This window comes from Oryza sativa, chromosome 1 (assembly GCF_034140825.1).
Source record: "Oryza sativa Japonica Group chromosome 1, ASM3414082v1".
Classification (NCBI taxonomy): Eukaryota; Viridiplantae; Streptophyta; class Magnoliopsida; order Poales; family Poaceae; genus Oryza; species Oryza sativa.
In genome coordinates this window covers 34,511,360-34,532,376 of record NC_089035.1, presented here as the reverse complement: position 1 = coordinate 34,532,376, position 21,017 = coordinate 34,511,360, and the positions used below count along the sequence as shown (strand labels likewise).

Below are 21,017 nucleotides of genomic sequence, written 5' to 3'. Positions count from 1 at the left end.
CTTCTTAAATTGGTGTTGATCTTACCGGTGGCGACGGTAAGTGTGGAAAGGGTATTTTCTGCAATAAATTTAGTAAAGACTAAAGTGAGAAATAATATGAGTGATAAGTTATTGAATAATTGTTTGGTCACCTTTATTTAGCGTGATATCTTCTCCAATGCAAGTGAGGAAGACATAATTCACTCTTTCATGACCATGAAGAAGCGTAAAGCAAAAGCTCTTGAGTCTTGACTAGTACTGTAATATCCTATTTATTTAAAGACCTTATGTTATATTTGAACAATTTACATTTTTATTTAGGTATAAGATTCAAACTTATTTATTATTTTTTACTTGTATTGAACCATTTAGAGTTATATATCGTATCGTTTACCACATTTTATGTCGAATCGTATTGTATTGCATTAGGATTTTTTTTGCTAGGCTTACCCTGGGTTCAAATCCTGGGTCCACCACTGTTTACGAGTGGTGATAAAAGATTTGCCACTAAACCCACGTGTCATAGACACATAAGGGTCCACATGTCATAGACAGCATGTGGTAAATAATTAATTGCCACATAAAGTGACAAAAAGTTAAATGTGCCAATATGTCCCGCAATTTATACCCCTAGGTTTTGTTGAACTCGAGATTTAATCCCAGATTTTTATTCTTTTAAAATAAAACTGATCGAAGTTATCATGAAAACCTCCCTCTCGACGGATACATCATATGCCACTAAAGAAAAAAAATTAACTCTAAATACTGAGAATCCGTGTTAGATTTAAAACTTATTAAACCCCATAAATCCATGTTAATCTTAGAACTTATATAAACCCCCTTCGTTTATGCTACATTTATGTTTTGAGTCAGACCATGTTTTTACTCTCCGATTACCTGCGTTAGTGCCACCCAACGAAGCCTTAGCGAAAAAAAAAATCTAATATGATTTATATGAATTTAAAAGAAAAAAAACTCTGTCGTCAGTACCACTTCTGTAAGAACAAAACTTTGGCAAGCACATCACATAGGATGACTCAAATATGATTAGGAACATAAGAACACTCAAATATGACTACGAATCATGATATTACCATCGAATTCCAATACTGAGCTACTCCACTGAAAACGTGAAAAGTGCAGACCCCGCATTACGATCTGTCAATGCAGCTTAAGGAAGTGTAACAACACTACATCACCCAGACTCATTCGGCTACATATCGAAACCAGCCTTTTTTCCAACATCGGATTGGTGTAACACATCCACATCCGTTAGGCTAGTATTAGAACCTACTGATACAAAACCACATACCCTCCCACAGACTCACAGCAGGAAAACATTGTTAACTAAACCCAGAAGTCCGTATTGGGTTCCAGGCATGCAGCCTGCCTAGAGCTTCAGTACGAGGCCTAGCGGGCTGTGATCACTGGCAGATATGTCTGGAATAATGTATGAATCATGGACTCTTTCTGCAATGGATTCAGACACAAGAAAATAATCCAGACGCCAACCTGCCAAACAATGACAAAATGCGACACGGTCAAATAATTAGCATGCTCTTATGTTACAAGGAAACAAACTAGTGTGCATAATCCAGTGTGCAGACATATGCTATAATGCGGGTGGTTCTTCCTAAGGGAAATGCTATCAATAAGGATTAAAAGAAGTTCTGAGTTCCGTCTGAAATGAAAGAAGGGTGCTCGATGGGCCAGCTGACGACACAACGATGATGAACTCCATTTAGGAAGCCAGAGGACTAGGCAGCCTAATATGCCAGGGATAGTATGTTCAATTACACTGCAAACATGTATAAATTGGAAATAACATCCAAGGATAAAATTTGGGGTCATGGCCCACATGCCAATGAGACATCAACACAGGTGTTATTTACCAACTCTTGTGATCTTTATGGTGTTATTAGGAAATTATTATTGAAGTTCGGCTGGCTCCTTCGCCAGCCCAGGAAAAAAATATTAGGTAAATAAATAATCATATGAAAAATATTTCAGTTATTTTTTATGGTATGATAAAGCTCTTGACATTGAGTAAGTACATACCTTTGTTGGTCTTCCGGGCATTATGCCTATAACCCCAGTAACTATATCCAACAACATTGGGATGCTGTTTTCGAAATGTATCAACAAAACCTTTGGACAAAAAATTAGTCTCGAATGATTCCCTTTCTTCAATTGTAAAGCCTGCACTTCTACGATTTCCCTGGATAAGAGCATTAACTATAAGCTAACAAGTATAAAAGGAACGTTTGGGGAAGCAACTGGATACCCCAAAACTAGACATTTATGTTCTCGGATGTTAGTATAGCTACTTTTACCTCTGATGTTGATCCAGAAAAATAAAAATTTTAACAGCAAAATGAGAAATGTTGAATGACATTGTAATCTACACATGTGCCATATCACATATACTAAACAGTCAACCATAAGAATGCTATGCTTTTGCATGGAACAGTATTGGTTGAAATATGTGGGTGGTCGAAACTAATAATTACTTACAGCAGGATCATGTATATCAATCTCTTGATGGGCACAGTTAAGATCACCAGTTAGTATAACAGGCTTCGATTTTTCCAAGTCCTGCATAATAATAAGAAATTTGTCAGAGAAGCATGCCATTTGGCACTTGAAAGCACATTTATTGCTACTGATATACTGAAACAAGGTAAATGCAGGAGAGATGACATGTGAATGTTGTGCATTTCTGATATGCAAGGTCATTATTACAGTCCCACAAAAACATCCTAGCCCGCATGCATCCACAAAAGTAAGAAAAATGTTGAAATATGTTGATTAGTGTGAGTAATAGAAAGTGCTGAATGGTCAATAAGGGAATTGGATGCATAATGGAAGATTCACAAATGTGTTGGATTAAACAGTGACAAACTTCACAACTCTAATACTTTTGGCCTACCATCCCAAGCTCTAACCAGATCTTACCTTTATTTTTAAATTCTAGTATGATTTGGTATGTGCAGATGTGTATCACGAGAACAAGTCAACCCCATATACAACTACAACTAAACACATATCCACTACAAAAGACGATATGGAGAAAACAATGCAGTAACAAAAAAGAATAAAGGTAAAATACAGCGCTCTGTTTCTTCTTTAGTAAAAGCGTTGACAGAATATGGGTAACAGGACTAATTTAAAATAATAATCAGAGAAAAAGGATATGCATACTTTCATGTAGTTACCAAGGCTTGGATCCCATTCTGTGACCCTGTAAGTCTGCACGGTAATATATGGTTATGGATTTAACTTATCTGAATTATCAACTCTCAATGATAACAAGATTAAAATAAGCAGAATTACCAATCTTTTTAGACCATCACCAGAATTTGGTACATAAGCAGTCAGGAGGTAAAAATCATTGAACTCCACTGTGACGACCCTCCCTTCAGTATCATGGTCTGGCACACCAAGCCCGTACTTGATAGAGAGTGGTTTCACCTAAAGGAATTTGCAGAACACAACACATTATAGATAAAAACAAGATATAAGGCACAAAACGAAGCAAACCAACAAACATGAGATATGATGCATTAGAGGTTGTAGCCATTTTGCAATGATCATTGTGGTAGGATGTGAGAATAGCAGTGCACACCCTTGAAATTATTGCAGTCCCCGAATAGCCAAGCTTTGATACACTGCATGTCCAGAAACTATGGGTATAGCCTTCAAGTAGACCTTCCTTAATGACTTCTACATCCTTCTCCTGCTCAAAATAACGTAATTCCTGGTTAATAAACTATAGCAGTGAAGGATGAAAACAATTCAGAGAGAAGAAAAGATACCATTTCCCCAAGAAAGAACCTTTTGTCCAATTTTAGATGGTAATTTTGCATAAGAAAAACTAAAATCATATCTTGCCTGCATTTTTGTCTCTTGTAGGCATAGTATATCGAAGTCCTCCCTCTGAGCTAACTGATGAATAGAGAAGCCCCTCGATTTAAGTAAAGCTTTTAATCCATTCACATTCCATGACAGAATCTTTAGAGCCTTCGTATCCTTGCTAAGAGATGGAGACCTCATGACCTTAGGATTATAAGGAATCCAGGCAGGTTGTGGTTTCTTGTGTACAAGTACAGTCCAAGGTTCTTCATGGTCCACACTGGCACCTTGGACTAGAATGGATTATCACATAATCAGCCAAGAGAGAGGTAATTTTTAAAATGAAAAACTAATTAAGAAAATATTAATGGAAGAATGAATGGACATACCAACTAGCTTTTTCTTCTGGACTGATGTCTTGCTTTGCTTGACATTAGCCCCAGAACTCTCCTCAGCGGTTCCTTTGTTCTTTGCTCTACTTCTCTTACTAGGAGTTTCAGAAATGACCTCAGAACTATCTATGTTTTGTTCAACTACTACTGAAGCACCTTTTCTTTTTGAAGGTACTTCAGACACACCAATCTTCTCAACTGATGAAGTTCCCACTTTACCTGCAGAAAGGATTCCAGCATCCAGTAAAAATGGCACCCTTGAAACATTATATAGTAGTAGAGAGCTACAGCAATGAGATGGCTATCTCTTTGGGTACCTATATTAGAATTTGTAGGAATAAAAATGACTTATGTTAGTGCTGCCGGGGGGCGCATGATTGGAACAATTAGTTTGTGGAAGGACAGGTATTGGCTTGTTGTTTTAGTTCTGAAGAGCAAGAATTACTACAAATGTGTAAGGGAGCGTTTGGTTCCCTTGCCTAGCTAGCCTTGCTAGGCAAAGGCAAACCAACTCATTGCCTGCTTGCTGGGTTTGCCGTACCCGTCCGTTTGGTTCATTTGCTATCTGTGGCTTGGAATGGTAGCAGGCTAGCTAGCAGCTCGTATCGTATGCATTCATCCATGACTGGAAAGATGGAGTGATTTAACAAGAAGATGGCAGCGAAATAGATACACGATCTGCTAGCCCTATAGTTCGGCAAGAATGAAGCCTGGTTGTTGAAGAAAGTCGCACGTGAGAAGTTTGCCGTCGGAGGCGAGCCGATTTGGCTCTCCCTCGTGAGCCAGTTTTTTCTCGCCCCTGCAGGCTAGCTCGCCCTCAAAAGTTAGGATTTTTTCACGATTCCAAACACCTGGTCTTGCCTGGCTAGGCTAGGCTTGATCTAGCCTTGGATCCAAACGCACCCTAAGTAATTTACACCATTTCTTTCCTTACCCAGAGAATCCATCAGGGCTGATACCAAATCTTTCTTGTTGCCTTTTACAGGAATTCCCATCATCCTTTAAATTCACAAGAACTAAATTAGAGAGGCAATCAATTATCATCGACTGAAAATAAACGAAGGATGTGGGTATGTGGTAAATCTAAACCTCGTGATTTCCCTGAGCTCCTTCACTGTCATGGATTGGAGTCGATCGGGGTCATTCCTAAGTTGCTCTATCTCCAATTTGCTTTCAGCAACATCCTCCTATAGTCAAAGCAAATAAGTGATCCAACCATAAACAAGTTACAGTGGATAATGCCACCTGTTTAGTACAAAGGGCATAAAAAGGCTAACCTTTTCAAGGACATGTTCATCATCTTTCTTGATATCAGTATTCTTAGAGGCAGCTCGACGCGAATAGGTGGCTCGTGTTTCTGCCATCATCAAGCTTAGTCTTATCAGTGCTAGTTTGCTGGGACTGAAATTTGCGCTTGGAAGCCCACAGCCACACCTACAGTCACAGAAACAAGTTTCAAGTGATTCTTGTGCCAAGGACTCCAAATGCAGAACAAAAGCACAGAATTTCCTCAATGCAAAGTGGCAGAAACGCCACAGCGTTTGACAGCGCCCTGACCTATCCGTACTGCTAATATGAGCAAACAAGAGTTAACTGTGAGCGATTCCTAAGGGGATTCTTTTTTTTTTTAAAAAAATGATGCATCCCCACAAATGCAATGAACTCAGGCCTAGTACGTAGCACATTTATGCGACACCGTCTAGAAGAAATTTGGGAACTCGGATTTCGATTCGTCACCAAAGGTAAACCCTAGGAGCACGACACCCGTATCCAGAACTGCTGCGCATCGAACCGGCACGGGAAGAACAAATGCGCGTAAGAGCGGGGAGAGCAGGAGAAGGGAGGGGGGACGGGAACCGTACCCGTAGAGACGGAAGAGGGAGCCGCCGCGCAGGAGCAGCGGCATGGGCGGGCGAGCTAGGGCGCGAGGCGCCGCGACGTGGCCGCGCTAAAGAAGGGAAGGGGAGCGTGGCGATGCGCGCCGTGGCGGCCGGGCCGTGCCGCCGGTGAGCCCCCGCGGAGTCTCTCGGTGCTATCCGAAATGGCCCATCTTGGTGTTAATCGGTTATCCGGCCCGGCCCATGTTGGACGAGAAAGCGGTTTCTCTGCTGGCCGTCCGATGGTAATCGTGTGGATCGTACTAGCTCGAGATTATTCACACGGAATGTTTTCTTTGATCTGCGCGTAGTGCAGATAGACAACCAGGAAAAGGCTATTCAATTCAATGGAGTTTGTAACAGGCGACTGGCCGCACGAGGTATGTAAACAGTGTATCCTGATGTGTTCCATGGGTGCTTCTCTCACCTGTTGTTTTCAGGCAAACTAACATCTTGTTATATTTTGGAAGTGTTTTTATTTGGCAGTAGTAGTCAAGTAGAGCCCTGCCTTTAAAGAAAAGAAAAGGAAGGAGTAAAGCACCATGTTTTCGTCTCTCGGTGTCATACTGTTAGCCAAGGACGATGACTGTCGCCTACTTGCCTTTAATGAACGATGAATGAAAGGTGTGGTTTACAGAAAAGTATGTTATACTCGTTCTCAACTGCCATCGGTGTTATACAACATCAACAATTTGCAGCACAGGCTAGCCCCGAAAGATCGAGGACTCGTCAAATCAACCGTTTGCCAAAATTTAAATTTTACAATTTATTTTGTGTGTAGTTAATTTCAAAATATTTCCAATCAGTATTTTCTTTTTCAAAATTAACTTTTAAGTCGCTAATTACATATATAAAAAATATCTATAAATTACTTTTTATCATTAATAAACCATTTGGACTTGTAACAAGCTCATAACTGAAAGATCGATGAGACCCCGAGTTTCCAACAATTTGCAACGTTGAAAAAAACAACGACGACGACGAATATTTGGAACTTCAACATTGATCCCAAGAAGAAAATAGATAGCTAGTAGTACTATTTAACACGATTTACAATTTGAAGTAGCCACGTCATGTCTGACGATCGGAAGGAGAAGAAGGGCGTGCGTTACAGGAGGAAGTGTTGCAAGTATCTGAGCCCATCGTCGATGCTCACGTACCTACACTGCGCCATCACACCGAACCTCACCTTCTCCAACAGCCTCTCCTCGCTGGACACTTCGAACACCACCTCCGCCTCCACCGTCGCGCCGCCGCAGCCAGGCGCCGGGAGACACCCCGTGGCCCAGGTCTCCCCCGTCGCGCCACCGAACAGCGCGCGCGCCCTCGCCGCCGGGGCCTTCGCGTCCATCATCTCGACCGCCAAGGGGGCAAACCCGATCAGCCCCGCCCGCAAAGCCGTCCACCGGACGCTCCAGAACTCCCCCCGCCCGACCGCCGCGTTCCGGCCGGTCAGGTCGACCTCGAACTGGAAACGGCCGGTCTTGGCGATGGCGTCGCGGGCGGCGACGACGAACGAGAGGGTGTTCTCGCCGCTGGCCGCGAAGATGTCGATGGCGAAGGTGACATCGTCGAGGGCGAGGCGCGGTGGCGGGAGCGCGCGGCGGCGGGCGGAGGCGGACCGGAACAGCGCGAACAGGCGGCGGTACGGCGACGAGCTCCGGCCGCTGGCGTCGTCGCCATTGCCCTGCATGGGAAGGAGGCCGAGAGCGGATGGGTACTGGGAGCGCAAGAGCTTGGACCAGAGGTCCTCGGCGGTGAAGGCCTCGCGGCAGGCGGTGGAGACGCAGGAGGCCGCCGCGAGCGACTCGGCGTCGAGGAAGGGACCCACCAGCCGGAGCACCAACCACGGAGGTTCAGATCCCAGCATTGGCGCCGTCGGCCGCGCGGGCTCCGCGCTCACGCCAATGCGCGGCCTTTTCCGCGCACGCGAGACCGAGCCGTCAGCTTCCACCGCCGCGCAAGCAAGCATATCAATCAATCTGGAGGTGGAAGGGGGAAACAGGTAGCGGAAAGAAACCAATCGATTCGCCGAAACGGCTTGCCTTATATCGACAGGTTGGTGGGTACAGCACGACGGCCAAATTGGATGAGATTACGGTTTCATATCCGTAGTTCGACTAGTTTATCAACCTGTTTATAGGCGAGTCCGGATGCTGTACGAATGCAACGGATATGAATTTGAACAGCGGCGACGGGGGTGGAAAGGTCTAGAGATCGATCAGCGGTGAGCGCGCGCGCGTGCGTGCGCGCGGGTGGCGCACACGTGGTCCGAGAGGAACACGGTGGCGCGGCACGAGCAAGGCGCGTGGCGCGGAGTTGCCTTGGGAAGAAACGTGCCGAGAGGATGGTCGCCAAGTTGCTCGTTCCCATGCAAGCGTCGACGAGGCACGAGGGTTGGACATTTCGTCATTTCGATGGCTTTGTGCCTTTGTTACTTGTTAGCTGTTCTTCTGTTCTCCACTTCTGCCTCTCTACAGAAGAGATCCAATGGAGCACGATTCGGGTACGCGACCCAGCCCAATCAAGGAGGAAGTTTATTTGTCCGATTTCAAAGCCCAATGGCCTGCGATTGTATTTGACTATTTGTTTTTGGTGTTACATAGATACGAAACAAGTACTGCTGAATATCCAGTATTGTTTTGTGCTACAATTGTCATTTTGTTTTATAAAATTTTAGTCTCCTTAATTCACACGCTCAATTTTATAAACAGGGAGGGAGATCATGTGTTAATTCTAGGATCGGGGAAGAGCGACATCATGGTTTAGTGCACTGATAATATGATATGATTGTCATAGGCCGAAGCATATAAGGTGAGACTTACTGAAATTAACAGATTATGAAACTTTCATGTGTAACAAAAGCTATCTTAACAGGTTTATCTAACGGTACAGCTAGTGTTCCAAGTTATCATTGTCTCATGTAAGGGTGTCCAAAACGGCCAAACCGGAATAACTTAATTGCCATTAATATTTGCATCCGTAGCCTGTAATTAGAGAAACTATTTTAATCTCTCGAGAAGATATCTTTCGTTCTTTGCATGTCACGCAAATGGTTATGAAAAAATTTAAAACAATTTGAGAAGGTGTATTAACATGTGATATAATACTCCACAAACATGTAAATTCAAATTCAACTTCTACATTTTGTAACGAAAAAAATAAATTAAACCGCAGCTTGTTAACGTATATTCAGAGTCAAATTTGTTTTTTCGTTGCGAGATGTAGAAGTTAAATTTTAACTTGTATATTTATGGAGTGATATATCACATGTTAATATATCTTCTTAAATTTTTTAATAACCATTTAAGTGACATGCAAAAAATGAGAGTAGATATCCTCTCGAGGGATCAAAATCCACTTCCTGTAATTAGGAGGAGATTATTGTGAATTTGTGATCGCTCAGCAACTTCACACCTCCTGAGTTGCACTACCAGATCGCACAAACAACAAATTGAAGCATGTTTGTGAGAGGCGTATTTGTTGTCAGTTGCCATGAGTGGTGCAGTGGCGCCGTGGCGGTCCTCTCGTTCCATGTATACTTCCATGTTCGGTCATTGGTTAAGATTCAAACTAAACCATTCGCAGCGCAGTTTAGGCTGTGTTTAGATCCAAAGTTATTTCTTTTCCATCACATCAACATGTCATACACACATAAATTTTCAGTAACATCATCTCCAATTTCAATTAAAATTCAAACTTTACGCTGAATTAAACACAACCTTACTATCCATACAGAGAGATTGAGAGAGAAGTTAAAACTAAGACGACTTACAAAGCGGTTTATTGTCCAAAGAGAGGGATAAAACTAAGACGATTTGGCCCCGTTTAGTTCTCAAAAAGTTTTTCCCAAAAATATCATATCGAATCTTCAGACACATACATGCAGCATTAAATGTAGAATAAAAAAAACTAATTGCACAATTAGAGAGGAAATCGCGAGACGAATCTTTTGAGCCTAATTAGTCAATGATTAGCCATAAACGCTATAGTAACCCACATGTGCTAATGGTGGATTAATTAGGTTTAAAAGATTCGTCTCGCGGTTTCCAGACGAGTTATGAAATTAGTTTTTTCATTCGCGTTCAAAAAATCTTTCCAACATTCGGTCAAACGTCCGATGTGACATCCAGAAAAATTTTATTTCGTGAACTAAAAAGGCCCTTACAACACAAACCAAAGAGACCGCATCTACACTGACGGACTGATCGTGGAAGAGACCGGAACACGCAAGCATGAAGCATTACATAAGGAAATACTGCAAGTACCTGAGCCCATCGTCCACGTACCTGCCGTCGCTATCACTATCTGATGTCAGTAATGTCACCCCGAAATTAACCTCCTGCACGAACCTCTTCTCTCCGGTCACCTTGATCTCCATCCGGGCCTCCGGAATCGCGTCGCCCCAGTCATCACAACCACCAGGCGCGGGGAGCCCCGCGTACACGCACACGCCCATGCCGATCTCGTCCGCTTTCGGAATCTCCAACTCCTCCGGCACCGGGTCAATCATCATGAATTCCGCAGGCGCGAACCCCGGCTCGACCCGCGCCAGCACAGCCGTCAACCGGACGCGCCAGCGTTCCGCGCGCCCAACTGCCTCGTTCATGTCGCCCGTGTCCACCCCGAACTGGAACACGCTGTTCTTGGGGCCGGCGTCGCGGGCGGTGACGGCGAAGGAGAGGACGTTGTTGCTGTCGGCCTCGATGTCGATGGCGAGGCCCGGGGGTTGGAGGGCCCGGTTGCCGGGGGAGGTGGCGGTGTGGGGACGAGTGGGGTGATGGGGTCCTCTGGCGTCGGCGCCGCCGTCGGCATCGAGCAGGTGAAGGAGCCCGAGCGCGGACGGAAAGTGGGAGCGGCAGAGCTGCGCCCAGATCATCAAACATTTGGAACGCAGTTTATTATCCGCATAGAGAACAACTAAGACGATTTAGAGCGCAATTTATTATCCAGAGAGAGAACTAAGACGATTTACAACAGAAACACGGAGATCGATTTACGACGCAAAACACATAGGTACGTTCTGCCGATCAACAACGGTTCATCACCGCTACACTGACCCTGAAGGCTAAAAGAGAAACGCGCATTTCACAGGAGGAATTGCTGCAAGTATCTGAGCCCATCGTCGATGCTAACGAACCTGGGCCTGTAGTCAGGCTGCATCACCCAGAAATTAACCTCCCGCACAAACCTCTCCTCTATGCTCACCATGATCTCCACCTCCGCCACCAGAATGCTCGTGCCGCGCGCGCTGCAGCCAGGTATGGGGAGCACCCCACGCAAGCGAATGCCGATAGTGAGGGGCGCAGGCATCTCCTTATTCTCCGCGTACACCATCACGAACGCCGTAGGCGCGAGCCCCGCCCCGGCACGCACGGCCGTCAACCGCACGCTCCAGCGTTCCCCCGGCAAAAGCGCCGCGTTCCTGTCGCTCGTGTCCACCCCGAACTGGAACTGTTCTTGGGTCCGGCGTCTCGGGCGGCAACTGCGAAGGAGAGGATGGCGTTGCCGCTGGCCCCGATGATGTCGACGGCGAAGGAGACGTCGTCGAGGGCGAGAGCGGGGGCTTGACCTGCTGGCCGTGGGAGGCGGCGTGGAACAGCCCGAAGAGGCGGCGATGCGGGGACGAGTGGGGGCCTCTAGCCTCGGCGCCGCCGAGCAGGTGAAGGAGCCCGAGCGCGGACGGGAACTAGGAGCGGCAGAGCTGCACCCAGAGACCGTCGGCGCCGAAGGCGGCGCTCCAGGAGGTGCAGACGCAGGAGGCCGCCGCCTAGGACTTGGGGTCTAGGAAGGGCACCACGATGGGAAGTGCTCCCCACGGCGGCGTTGTCGGCTCGCGCATTCCTCGACGTGCTTCCCAGTGGAGTGGTTCAGACATTGGATCCTTGCGTGACAACGGGTAGCGGTGGCCACTGGCCAGTGGGGGAAATGAAGCTGGCTGTCCTGGCTGTGGGCCGGTGCGCCGGGTGGAGCACACGTGGTCAGGTGAAGGGTGGAACAAGGGGCCGCGTGGCGCGCGAGGAGCAGCTGCCTCCCGAATGGACGTGTCGGTTGCCACTATCAATGCAGTTGATCTCTCCCTCCAATTCATTTTATCATCATCTAAGATATTTAAGATCTTGTTACAATAATTATCTTTTAATAAGTATCTCTTTATTTATTTGTGAAATAAATGACTATCATTAAATACACTACATTCAACCAATCAAGATTAACTCTTATTGATATAATTTTATATAATATTTAAAACATGATGTAATACATAAAATATAAAATGGCATAGCACCTTAACCGACTAGGATCGAAAAATTTGCAAGGAGCTCTACAAGAGCTGAATGGGTTTGGGTCCCGGCACAATACAGATGATCTCTCAAACTTGTGTTCATTATTTTAGTGCAAAAATTGTGTTTATACAATGAAACAGTTGCACTAACCCCTGCTCAAAAGGGTTGATAGAATTGCAGGTAAGGTCAAGCCTATCATATACCGTTCTCTTGTCCTGTCATGCATTATGAATCATCCAAAATAAAAGCTAGCTAAAGAGATTTGATTTGTTTTATGTGCACCAAATCACACTATATCAGTAACAATTAAGTATATGAATGTACTTGTACATGGCCCCGTTCACACTGACCATCTCGTTAAAACAAATTAACCACCCAATATTCTGTTAATGTATGATGACCATATCTTTCGTAAAATGGCGGAATAACCTAAGTTTTAAATAAATGAGGAAATATACTTAGTAGCAGTGCACACTAAAAACCAATCAACGCCCATGCTGCCACCATTACCAGTGACTCAGGGTGTGTTATTTTCTCCATTTCCTAATTTTACTCTAGTTTTCATGTGCAACCGCCAAACAATGCTTTTTTTTATAAAAAACTATAGGAAAGTTACTTTAAAAAAATATATTAATATATTTTTTAAGTTTTTTATAGCTAATACTTAATTAATCGCATGCTAATTAGCCACTCCATTTTTCATGCTAGAGAGAAATGTTGTGAACTCGGAGGTTCAAACTCAGCCTTAGAATAGACCGCCGATGACCAAACTCTCAAATTACACATCTCAAAAGACAAAGCCAATATCGTCTCTCCCAATGAGATCGGAAGACAAAGCCAATATCGTCTCTCCCAATGAGATCGGATTATTGTTGAAGAGAAAGAATTGTGTAGTCTGTAACCATAATTCAAAAGAGAAAAAAAAAGCATGATAATTCAAAAACACACATAAAATTTTTTCATGGAAGTTTCTGTAAAAGTTTAGTTTCACACTTGGAGTCAGCCTGAAATGGCCTCTTTTAGTAGTCAACGACATAGTTGACTTTCTCCATGCTCAATGACTTCTCAATCGCCTTGGGTCCTGTTTGGGGAGAATAAGATTCTAAAAATCAGGGAAGTCAAGAAAGCTTCTCCTCCTTATATAGTGCCCAATGACGATTGGATATGGCGGTTTCCAACGTCGATTCACTTGCAACCGTCATTGAGAGCCTATGGGGAACCGCCACGTGGAAGATGAAGGTTAGAGGCGCCATCTAGTCATCTGAAAAGATAGAAAATCTAAAAGACATTATTTGTTCATTTTTAATATTTATTTTACAATATTAAATATCCCACTCACATTGGCCACAATTCCCCACAAATGACTCAAAATAGATTATTGCCAATGGACAACCTCACAAATTACACTTATCCTAAAAGACAAAGCCATCATCTTCATGCTTGATCATATCCAATTATTGTTGTAGAGACGGAATCGTGTAGCCTGCAAACGTAATTCAGAAGAAAATAATAAATATCATTGACAATTCATAAAACAACACAAAATGCTTTTGTTGAGTTTGTATTAAAGCTTACTTCCACACTTGGAGCCAGGCTGTAGTGGCTTCTTGCAATAGTCAGCAACATACACGACCTTCTCCATGCACACTATCTTCTCAATCTCTTTAGTGACCTTGGAGCATAAACATGGGACGTTTGCCTTTTGGATTACGCTACAGCATGCGTTTGAGGGTTCTATCTTTGGGTTTGCAGGATTCATAACATATTTTTGACACTCCATAATTAAGTCCTGAAGATCACGACTGCAACCCTCATCGGATTTTGTACCAGCCACCGTAGCCAATACCAAGGCCATAACCCAGAACAAACCATAAAGCTTTCCCATGGCTATTGCTTTAGTATAAAGCAGCTAGGATAGACCTTTTTCTTGATATCAATACAGTGGCTATATTGTTGTGGTGTGTATCTTCTAGTTGGGGATAGTTGGGTTTATATAAGGCCATCGAGGGGAAAAGTTGACATGTTGCTCGAATTGTATCCATTGGATGTAAAATCAATGGTGAAGAGAGAGCCTATGCATGCAAAGATTTGGATATTTGTGCACCTCATATTTAATTGGCTCATTTATTAAAGATATATGCATCCATGCATGTTGAACCCACACATTAATAAAGAAAAGATTTAAACATTTGCTACTCATTTATTGAAGATATATGCATCCATGTATGAATCCACACATTAATAGAGAAAGATTTAGATATTTACTACTCACTTATTGAAGATATATGCATCCATGTATGAATCCACACATTAATAGAGAAAGATTTAGATATTTACTAAGATATATGCATCCATGTATGACACATTAATAGAGAAAGATTTAGATATTTATGTACCTTATGTTAGATCATTTATTGAGGATGCAATATTCACTTTTTTATATGTGAAACAAATAGCAGATTGTAGTGTTCAAGAAAAATATTAAGTCAAATATTCTTTCACTATCCCAAAAGTATTCAATCTCACAGTTCAACGGGCTAGTTATATGAACACCATGATGAGAAAATTCTTTATGTGTCCTCTAGACTTGATCGGTTCCTTATTTATTCTCACAAAATTGGCTTCCCCTCTTATACACTTATTCTTAAATTTGATATCTTATTTGCCCTTTCCGTTAGTTGTCCATTAACATAATGTTAATAGATGGAAGAAAAGATTGTTTTTCTCTTGTCTATTACTTTTTAACAATAAATATTGTTGATTAAATATAAGTAAACCATAGGTTATATTTTTACAGTAAATGTTAAGATGCATCCAGAATAAACGAAGCAACCAATAATAATATTTTTTACGATAAGTTTTTCAATTTTAGCTATTCAAAAGTCAGTGCTAAAAATAAATATGATAAAAAACCAAAATCAACTTTAAAACTTCTAAAATTCAAATTCTATATGCGCACAGCCTATAAGCTAAGAAGTAGAAATTGAGAATTATTTTTTTATGTAATATACTAAATTTAAAGGATTTTGCATCACACTTGATTACTAAAATAATATTATGGTTCATGAGAGATATTCGACCATCATGCATAATAAGCTAGTATAAAAATTGTAACTCAAAAGAAAATATAAAAATCACAGATCTTGCATTAAAACATATTAATAGAAAACTGTCTTTTCACCCATATTAGGTTGACGGAACCTAACAAAAAGGACAAATAAATGATGAAAGTTGAGAATGAAAGGCATTAGAGGAAGAACTACTTTTGTGTGGCCAAATAAATATATAGCATTAAGATGCACCCAGTGTGTGTGATAACTAAAAACAAACTTCTTACATAATAAAATTATTACTATGAGTTATTATCGCCAGGCTCAATAGGATATTTTGCTATATATGATTGTTCTCTCACTAGAAAAATTACTACGTTGGGGTGTGTTTGAGCTATACCACATCTTGGGTGTAGTAGTAGTATGTGTTTTATCACTTGTAAATTAACATACATAATAATGCATGTGGACATCAATGATGACTTTATTTAGGAGAGATCCATGTGTATCTCTTTATCATGTAGACAAACTTAGTAAAACAATATATTATGACTGAAGCCATAAAATGGCATATGATCAGTTATCCGTGATAATGCAACTGGCAGGACACATAAGCATTAAGCGAGGGAAGCAGGAACACGGTAGCCTGAAAAACAAACCATTCAAAATAACCATGATTATGGAGATGCAAAGAAACAAATAAATACACACACCGTACACACACATAAACTAAGAGACCACATATATTAAATTATCGTGATTGTTACTGTACATATAGTTTATAAGAAAACCAACGTATATAATGGACCCGCAGTCATGGACAACCACTAGACATTGATTTTTAGAGGCAGCCATATAAACAGATCAACTTTAAAAATAGCCTGATTTCTAGTGATGAATGGTCTATGTAACTGCATTAGAAAATCACCTATAAAATAGATTTTTAGAGGCGATCGTCTTAATTGCCTCCTCAATTCTAGAGGCGGTTGCCTTAAGCGATCACCTCTAAAATTTTATTTTGAGAGGTGTGCCTTTAGAAATGGACCTACTCATATCATATGTGCATATTTTTTTAGAAACCACTTTCTCATATGAGGTTGTTGGATGAAAACCAACTTTATATCAAAATTGTAGAGCTCGACGAAATCTACAACTTTGAAGTTAATGACCTTTCACTTGAGATTGTTTGCATGTCCAAATATGTTTTAGAAGTTCTTAGATCTATTTGAATAAACATATTTTTAAAATTTTCAAATGACTAGAAAAATGCCCGTGCGTTGTAACGGGTAAAGACTATTTTAATATTATTATTGTTATATGGTTTAGCTAAAGTGAAATTCTCCCTGAGAATTCACTTGAACATATATCTTTTTCCTCGCAAAAAAAGAACATATTTTTTTTTAGAAAATCATAAGCTGCAGTTAGAAGTCCGATCGTCTCAAGTTAGCATGCGAGTTTTTTAAATATATTTCTTATACGACACCTTCTGTATTTCAAAAAGCGAACGAATTTAAAAACCAACTCATACACGGATGATGTACCAAATTACTGACAAATACTTCTTCAGTTTTTATAATAGTAGAGAAGATATAGAGATTAATACTTAATTAATCACGTGTCAATGAGTTTTCTCGTTTTGAGTGCGGTAAAAATGTGTCTCTAAGCTGAGAGAACGAACGACACTGAAGAAAGGAAATTTGTATCTTAAAATCATGAAAAAAAAATCAAAGCAATCTCACGAGGCAAATGATACTAACCGGCCGGAGATACCCACGTGCCCACTTGAGTGTTTGTGCGACATCCTTTGACAAGGCAGATCTATTAGCGGGTGATTAAATAAGTAATTGCTATTTTTTTAAAAAAATAGATTAATTTGATTTTTTAAGCAAATTTCGTATAGAAACTTTTAAAAAAAAACACCGTTTAGCAGTTTGAAAAGCGTGCGTGTAGAAAATAAGGGAGATGGGTTAGGAAGAGGGGCTGCCGAACACAGCATAAGTCTATATATATCTCTCATGCTGATTTTATTATTTGTGTGACGTATCGGTTTGGATTAGAGTCGGATCGATTTGCTGACATATCGATGCTCCGCTCTTTTTTTCCGGCTGGTGCGTGCGAACAACTCGTGAGAGAGGATGTGAACATGCGCAGGTATAGGGGAGAAGTCGGACACTAACACGGACCCGATTCTGATGCGCACGAGTGGGCGATAGTGCGCAAGCCGAGCAGGAATCGAAGTCAGATGACGCACGAAACATCTGGCAAAAACATCTTAAACTTTTATAATATGTAAAGATTATGAATGGAGACAAACCTTATATGAAAATTATATAGTTTGACGAGATCTACATTTTTTTAGTTGATAATTTTTTTCTTCATTTGAACTCATTTAGAGTACTGAATACGTATTTGCATGTTTTGGATGAGAGTAGTGAAAAAAATAACATCTAGCGTCTAGACTCTGGACAACTAATGTTTGATAGGTGAGATGGCAAGATGGCTACTGTCGATGCATACACTACTTAAAAAAGCACGTAGAGATAGATACTATAGATACTATAGGTGCCGGAACAGGTAAAACTGACACCTATAGTGCTTTTCCCTTCTCTGCGAGCTGAAAACACATAAAACCGGTACCTTTAAGCAGCTATATGTGCCGGTTCTAAAGAAAAACTAACACCTATACTATAGGTACCCATTTTTTTAAAAAAAAAATCGGCACCTTTAATATATTATAGGTGTCGGTTAACTAAAACCGGCCTATAATAAATTATAGGTGTTAGTTTTCTAAAAAAACCCCGCACCTATACCAAACCAAGCCGAGCCAGCAAGCCGATCGAGCGCTGGCCTTATCCATATAAGGTGGCCTTATCCCGTCCCTTCTTGATCTCTCTCTCGCCCTCTCTGTCTCGGCGGCAGCCAGGCGGTGGCTCGGCGGAGGCGGCGGCATGCCCTCTCCATTCAGTGACGACGGAAGGGGTGGAGAAGGATGCTAGCGGCAGGGGTGGAGAAGGACGCCGGCCGCTATTGTGTTGTTGATGTTAATCTTTTTGATGTTTGTTGATGTTAATGTGTTCATGGATATGTTTATTGTGTTTTTGTGTTGTGTTCTTTTCTATGTGTTAATCTTGTATGTGTCTTGTTTTGGGATGCAGTGGAGATGCTCGATGGATCGGCTCGATTCGAGCCAATGCATTGAGCTTATTTTTAGGGTTTTGGAACCTTAAAGGCACATTTGAAAACACCTTAAAGGTGGGGTTTCCCAAACGGCACCTTTAGTTGTTTGTGTACTAGTGGGATACATGTTGAAAGCGAATCTAGCCCCCTAAGTGAGTATTGGTGGATTAAAGATAAATCAGTTAAGGGACTAATGAACTTGTGAAGAAGGTGTGTGCGTGTTTTAGTCCGCGATGATTTGAGCAAAGAATGGAGATATATACCCCAAACTTAATTGAACGCGGAGCGGGAACTCGAGCGTATTAGACATATAGACTTACTTCCACAGTTGGAGCCAGGCTGAAAGGGCTTCTTGCAGAAGGCGACGACGTACACAACCTTGTCCATGCAAATCAGCTGCTCGACCTCCGGGATGACCTTGTTGCACACGCACGGCATGTTTGCCCTCTGGACCGCCGCGCAGCAAGCCTGCGACGGGTCGATCTTCGGGTCGGCCGGGAACATCACGTAGTCCTGGCAGTTGGCCATCAGGTCCTGCACGTCGCTGCTGCAGTCGCCGCTCGTCGCTGGAGCGTCCGCCGTCGACGACGTTGCCGGCCTCGCTGCCGCCGCGGCCATGGCGAAACTGAGGATAACGAAGCACACGGCGAACAGCCTTGCCATATGGTAAGGGTGTGTGTACTTGTTGCAATGCATGTGTCAGTTGTGACTCGCTTCCCGTGTGCTGTGTGCATGGATGGACGACTGTGGAATGCTGATGGTTGGTTGGGGTTATGTAAGTATCATGGTTTGCAAAAGGACAATTACTATTGTAGATTCATGGCTTCAGTACTTATTTTATTAGGTGCGCAGCTAATTCTTAAGCGTTGGTTTTACCGTACCGATATGCCAGCCATCTAGATACGGCAAAGCACAAAAAGGAGCCAAAGCCAATGACTATATGGATTTAACCTTATGCTTCCAGACTTCAGCGTATGTAACTGAGAGTCTGTTAAGCATGGCGATATGGTGTGGGTTTTACCGAGGAAATGGAGAATATACACCAGAATCAGCCATGCCTCTCCAATTATTAAATTTCTCAACTGGCACGTTGTTGTAGACTTGCAGTTTCCATACATGAACAACAACTAAATAAAATCATTTTATTTCCAACCCATTTTATCAACCGTACATCAATCTACATCGGTTTTAATTATGAGCAATTCTACGGTTCTTGAGCAGGTACCATGAGGTACCAAATTTTAGTACCTTTGGTACCTAGGTACCTAGTACCAAGGTACCAAGAGGTACTAAATTTACAATAGAAAAAATGGTACCTCATGTTACCTCCTTAAGGACCGTAAAATTGCTCTTTAATTATAGGTTCTTAGATGTCACCGTGCAGGTTTAACATACTTGATATCAGGACAAATTTGTACATCTTTTCCAAAGTCTCTATGATACCATAAAAGTTTCCTATGTCATATGAAATCCATACTTTACATAAGTCGAGGTCCAAAGTACAAATGCCGCAGCTCATGCGTTGGCGTGGTTGTCCACAGTGGCGACAATTTTGTATTTTAGCATCTTCGCTATAGTGCGTTCATAAATCGATCCCTACCGCTGTTGAATCGTATTAGAGCAGCGACAGAATGTAACGCTTCAGTGGCTGTTAGGGTAGCAGTGGAGCAAAGCATACTATAGTGGTTGTGGATAGGGCTGTCAAAAAATCTCGAGGCTCGCGAGCTGCTCGAGCTCGGCTCGAGCTCCAGACGAGCCGAGCCCGAGCCTCTTCCTAAGCTCGCGAAGCTCGAGCTTCCAACGAGCCTAGTAATATATGATTTTTGTTGTTATTTAATAGATTAGGATATCAAATATGTTATTTGTATGCCTTATATTGACATCATATATTTATTTTATTCTTTTTTTTCCTCTTCTACTAATATGATGAACTAGAAATTAATTATTTTTTTAAAGATTATTTTTGAAATATATATTGCTTTACTTAAAAATCAAGCTCGGTAGTCGAGCTTGAGCTTGGTCAAGCTCGAGCCGAGCCTGTTAGAAAACTCGACATTTTATAGGCTCGGCTCGAGCTTGTATCGAGCTCGAGCCTAGGCAGACGAGTTCGCTCGAGCTCGGCTCGTTGACAGCCCTAGTTGTGGAGGGACAGCAAGGACTGGCGAACAAGGGGCAAAACTTGTGAATCCATTGTTGGTGGCAAGTTGTGTTCTTGTAGTAGATTGTAGCCAGAGAGGGGGAACAAAGACGATTTAAATAAGACAATCACGCCACGTCGGACTCGTGGGATCATTCTCATCCTACTACACCATCTATGTTGGCTTCAAGGACCTCCTATTGCCACTACCCTAATCAATGTCTCTTCACCTCCTCTACCAACGGTCGATTTGGGAGTGGTAGGAATCG

The 21,017-nt window shown here is 42.3% G+C and overlaps 4 protein-coding genes across 4 annotated transcripts; all 4 read right to left on the bottom strand.

Annotated features, from left to right (window-relative positions):
• Positions 1-1,051: 1,051 nt before the first annotated feature.
• On the bottom strand, positions 1,052-6,276 carry LOC4327960 (DNA-(apurinic or apyrimidinic site) endonuclease, chloroplastic). Its single transcript, XM_015770176.3, has 12 exons — positions 6,086-6,276; positions 5,501-5,657; positions 5,313-5,410; positions 5,158-5,222; positions 4,221-4,442; positions 3,871-4,124; positions 3,605-3,715; positions 3,313-3,450; positions 3,181-3,228; positions 2,494-2,574; positions 2,038-2,197; positions 1,052-1,491 (listed from the first exon to the last, which is right to left on the bottom strand). Exons 1-12 carry the CDS (start codon positions 6,127-6,129, stop codon positions 1,370-1,372), a joined length of 1,500 nt encoding a protein of 499 aa, XP_015625662.1. The 5' UTR covers positions 6,130-6,276; the 3' UTR covers positions 1,052-1,369.
• Positions 6,277-7,040: 764 nt separating this feature from the next.
• On the bottom strand, positions 7,041-8,211 carry LOC136355783 (probable F-box protein At5g04010). The gene has a single exon (XM_066308792.1). The coding sequence runs from the start codon at positions 8,070-8,072 to the stop codon at positions 7,209-7,211; it is 864 nt and encodes a 287-aa protein (XP_066164889.1). The 5' UTR covers positions 8,073-8,211; the 3' UTR covers positions 7,041-7,208.
• A 1,999-nt stretch (positions 8,212-10,210) lies between these two features.
• LOC4327959 (uncharacterized) lies at positions 10,211-12,121 on the bottom strand. The gene has a single exon (XM_066309314.1). The coding sequence runs from the start codon at positions 10,977-10,979 to the stop codon at positions 10,344-10,346; it is 636 nt and encodes a 211-aa protein (XP_066165411.1). The 5' UTR covers positions 10,980-12,121; the 3' UTR covers positions 10,211-10,343.
• A 3,930-nt stretch (positions 12,122-16,051) lies between these two features.
• LOC107277329 (uncharacterized) lies at positions 16,052-19,274 on the bottom strand. The gene is made up of 2 exons (XM_015791222.3): positions 18,932-19,274; positions 16,052-16,080 (listed from the first exon to the last, which is right to left on the bottom strand). Exons 1-2 carry the CDS (start codon positions 19,272-19,274, stop codon positions 16,052-16,054), a joined length of 372 nt encoding a protein of 123 aa, XP_015646708.2.
• Positions 19,275-21,017: the final 1,743 nt, after the last annotated feature.

Coding starts and splice junctions, on each gene's coding strand:
- LOC4327960 (XM_015770176.3), bottom strand. CDS start 6,129: ATGCCGCTGCTCCTGCGCGGCGGCTCCCTCTTCCGTCTCTACGG. Junction 4,443..5,157: donor AGCCCTGATGGATTCTCTGG/GTAAGGAAAGAA, acceptor TCCTTTCTGCAG/GTAAAGTGGGAACTTCATCA. Junction 4,125..4,220: donor CCAGAAGAAAAAGCTAGTTG/GTATGTCCATTC, acceptor AATCCATTCTAG/TCCAAGGTGCCAGTGTGGAC.
- LOC136355783 (XM_066308792.1), bottom strand. CDS start 8,072: ATGCTTGCTTGCGCGGCGGTGGAAGCTGACGGCTCGGTCTCGCGTGCG.
- LOC4327959 (XM_066309314.1), bottom strand. CDS start 10,979: ATGATCTGGGCGCAGCTCTGCCGCTCCCACTTTCCGTCCGCGCTCGGG.
- LOC107277329 (XM_015791222.3), bottom strand. CDS start 19,274: ATGGCAAGGCTGTTCGCCGTGTGCTTCGTTATCCTCAGTTTCGCCATG. Junction 16,081..18,931: donor GCCTGGCTCCAACTGTGGAA/GTAAGTCTATAT, acceptor TTTGTTTTTCAG/GCTACCGTGTTCCTGCTTCC.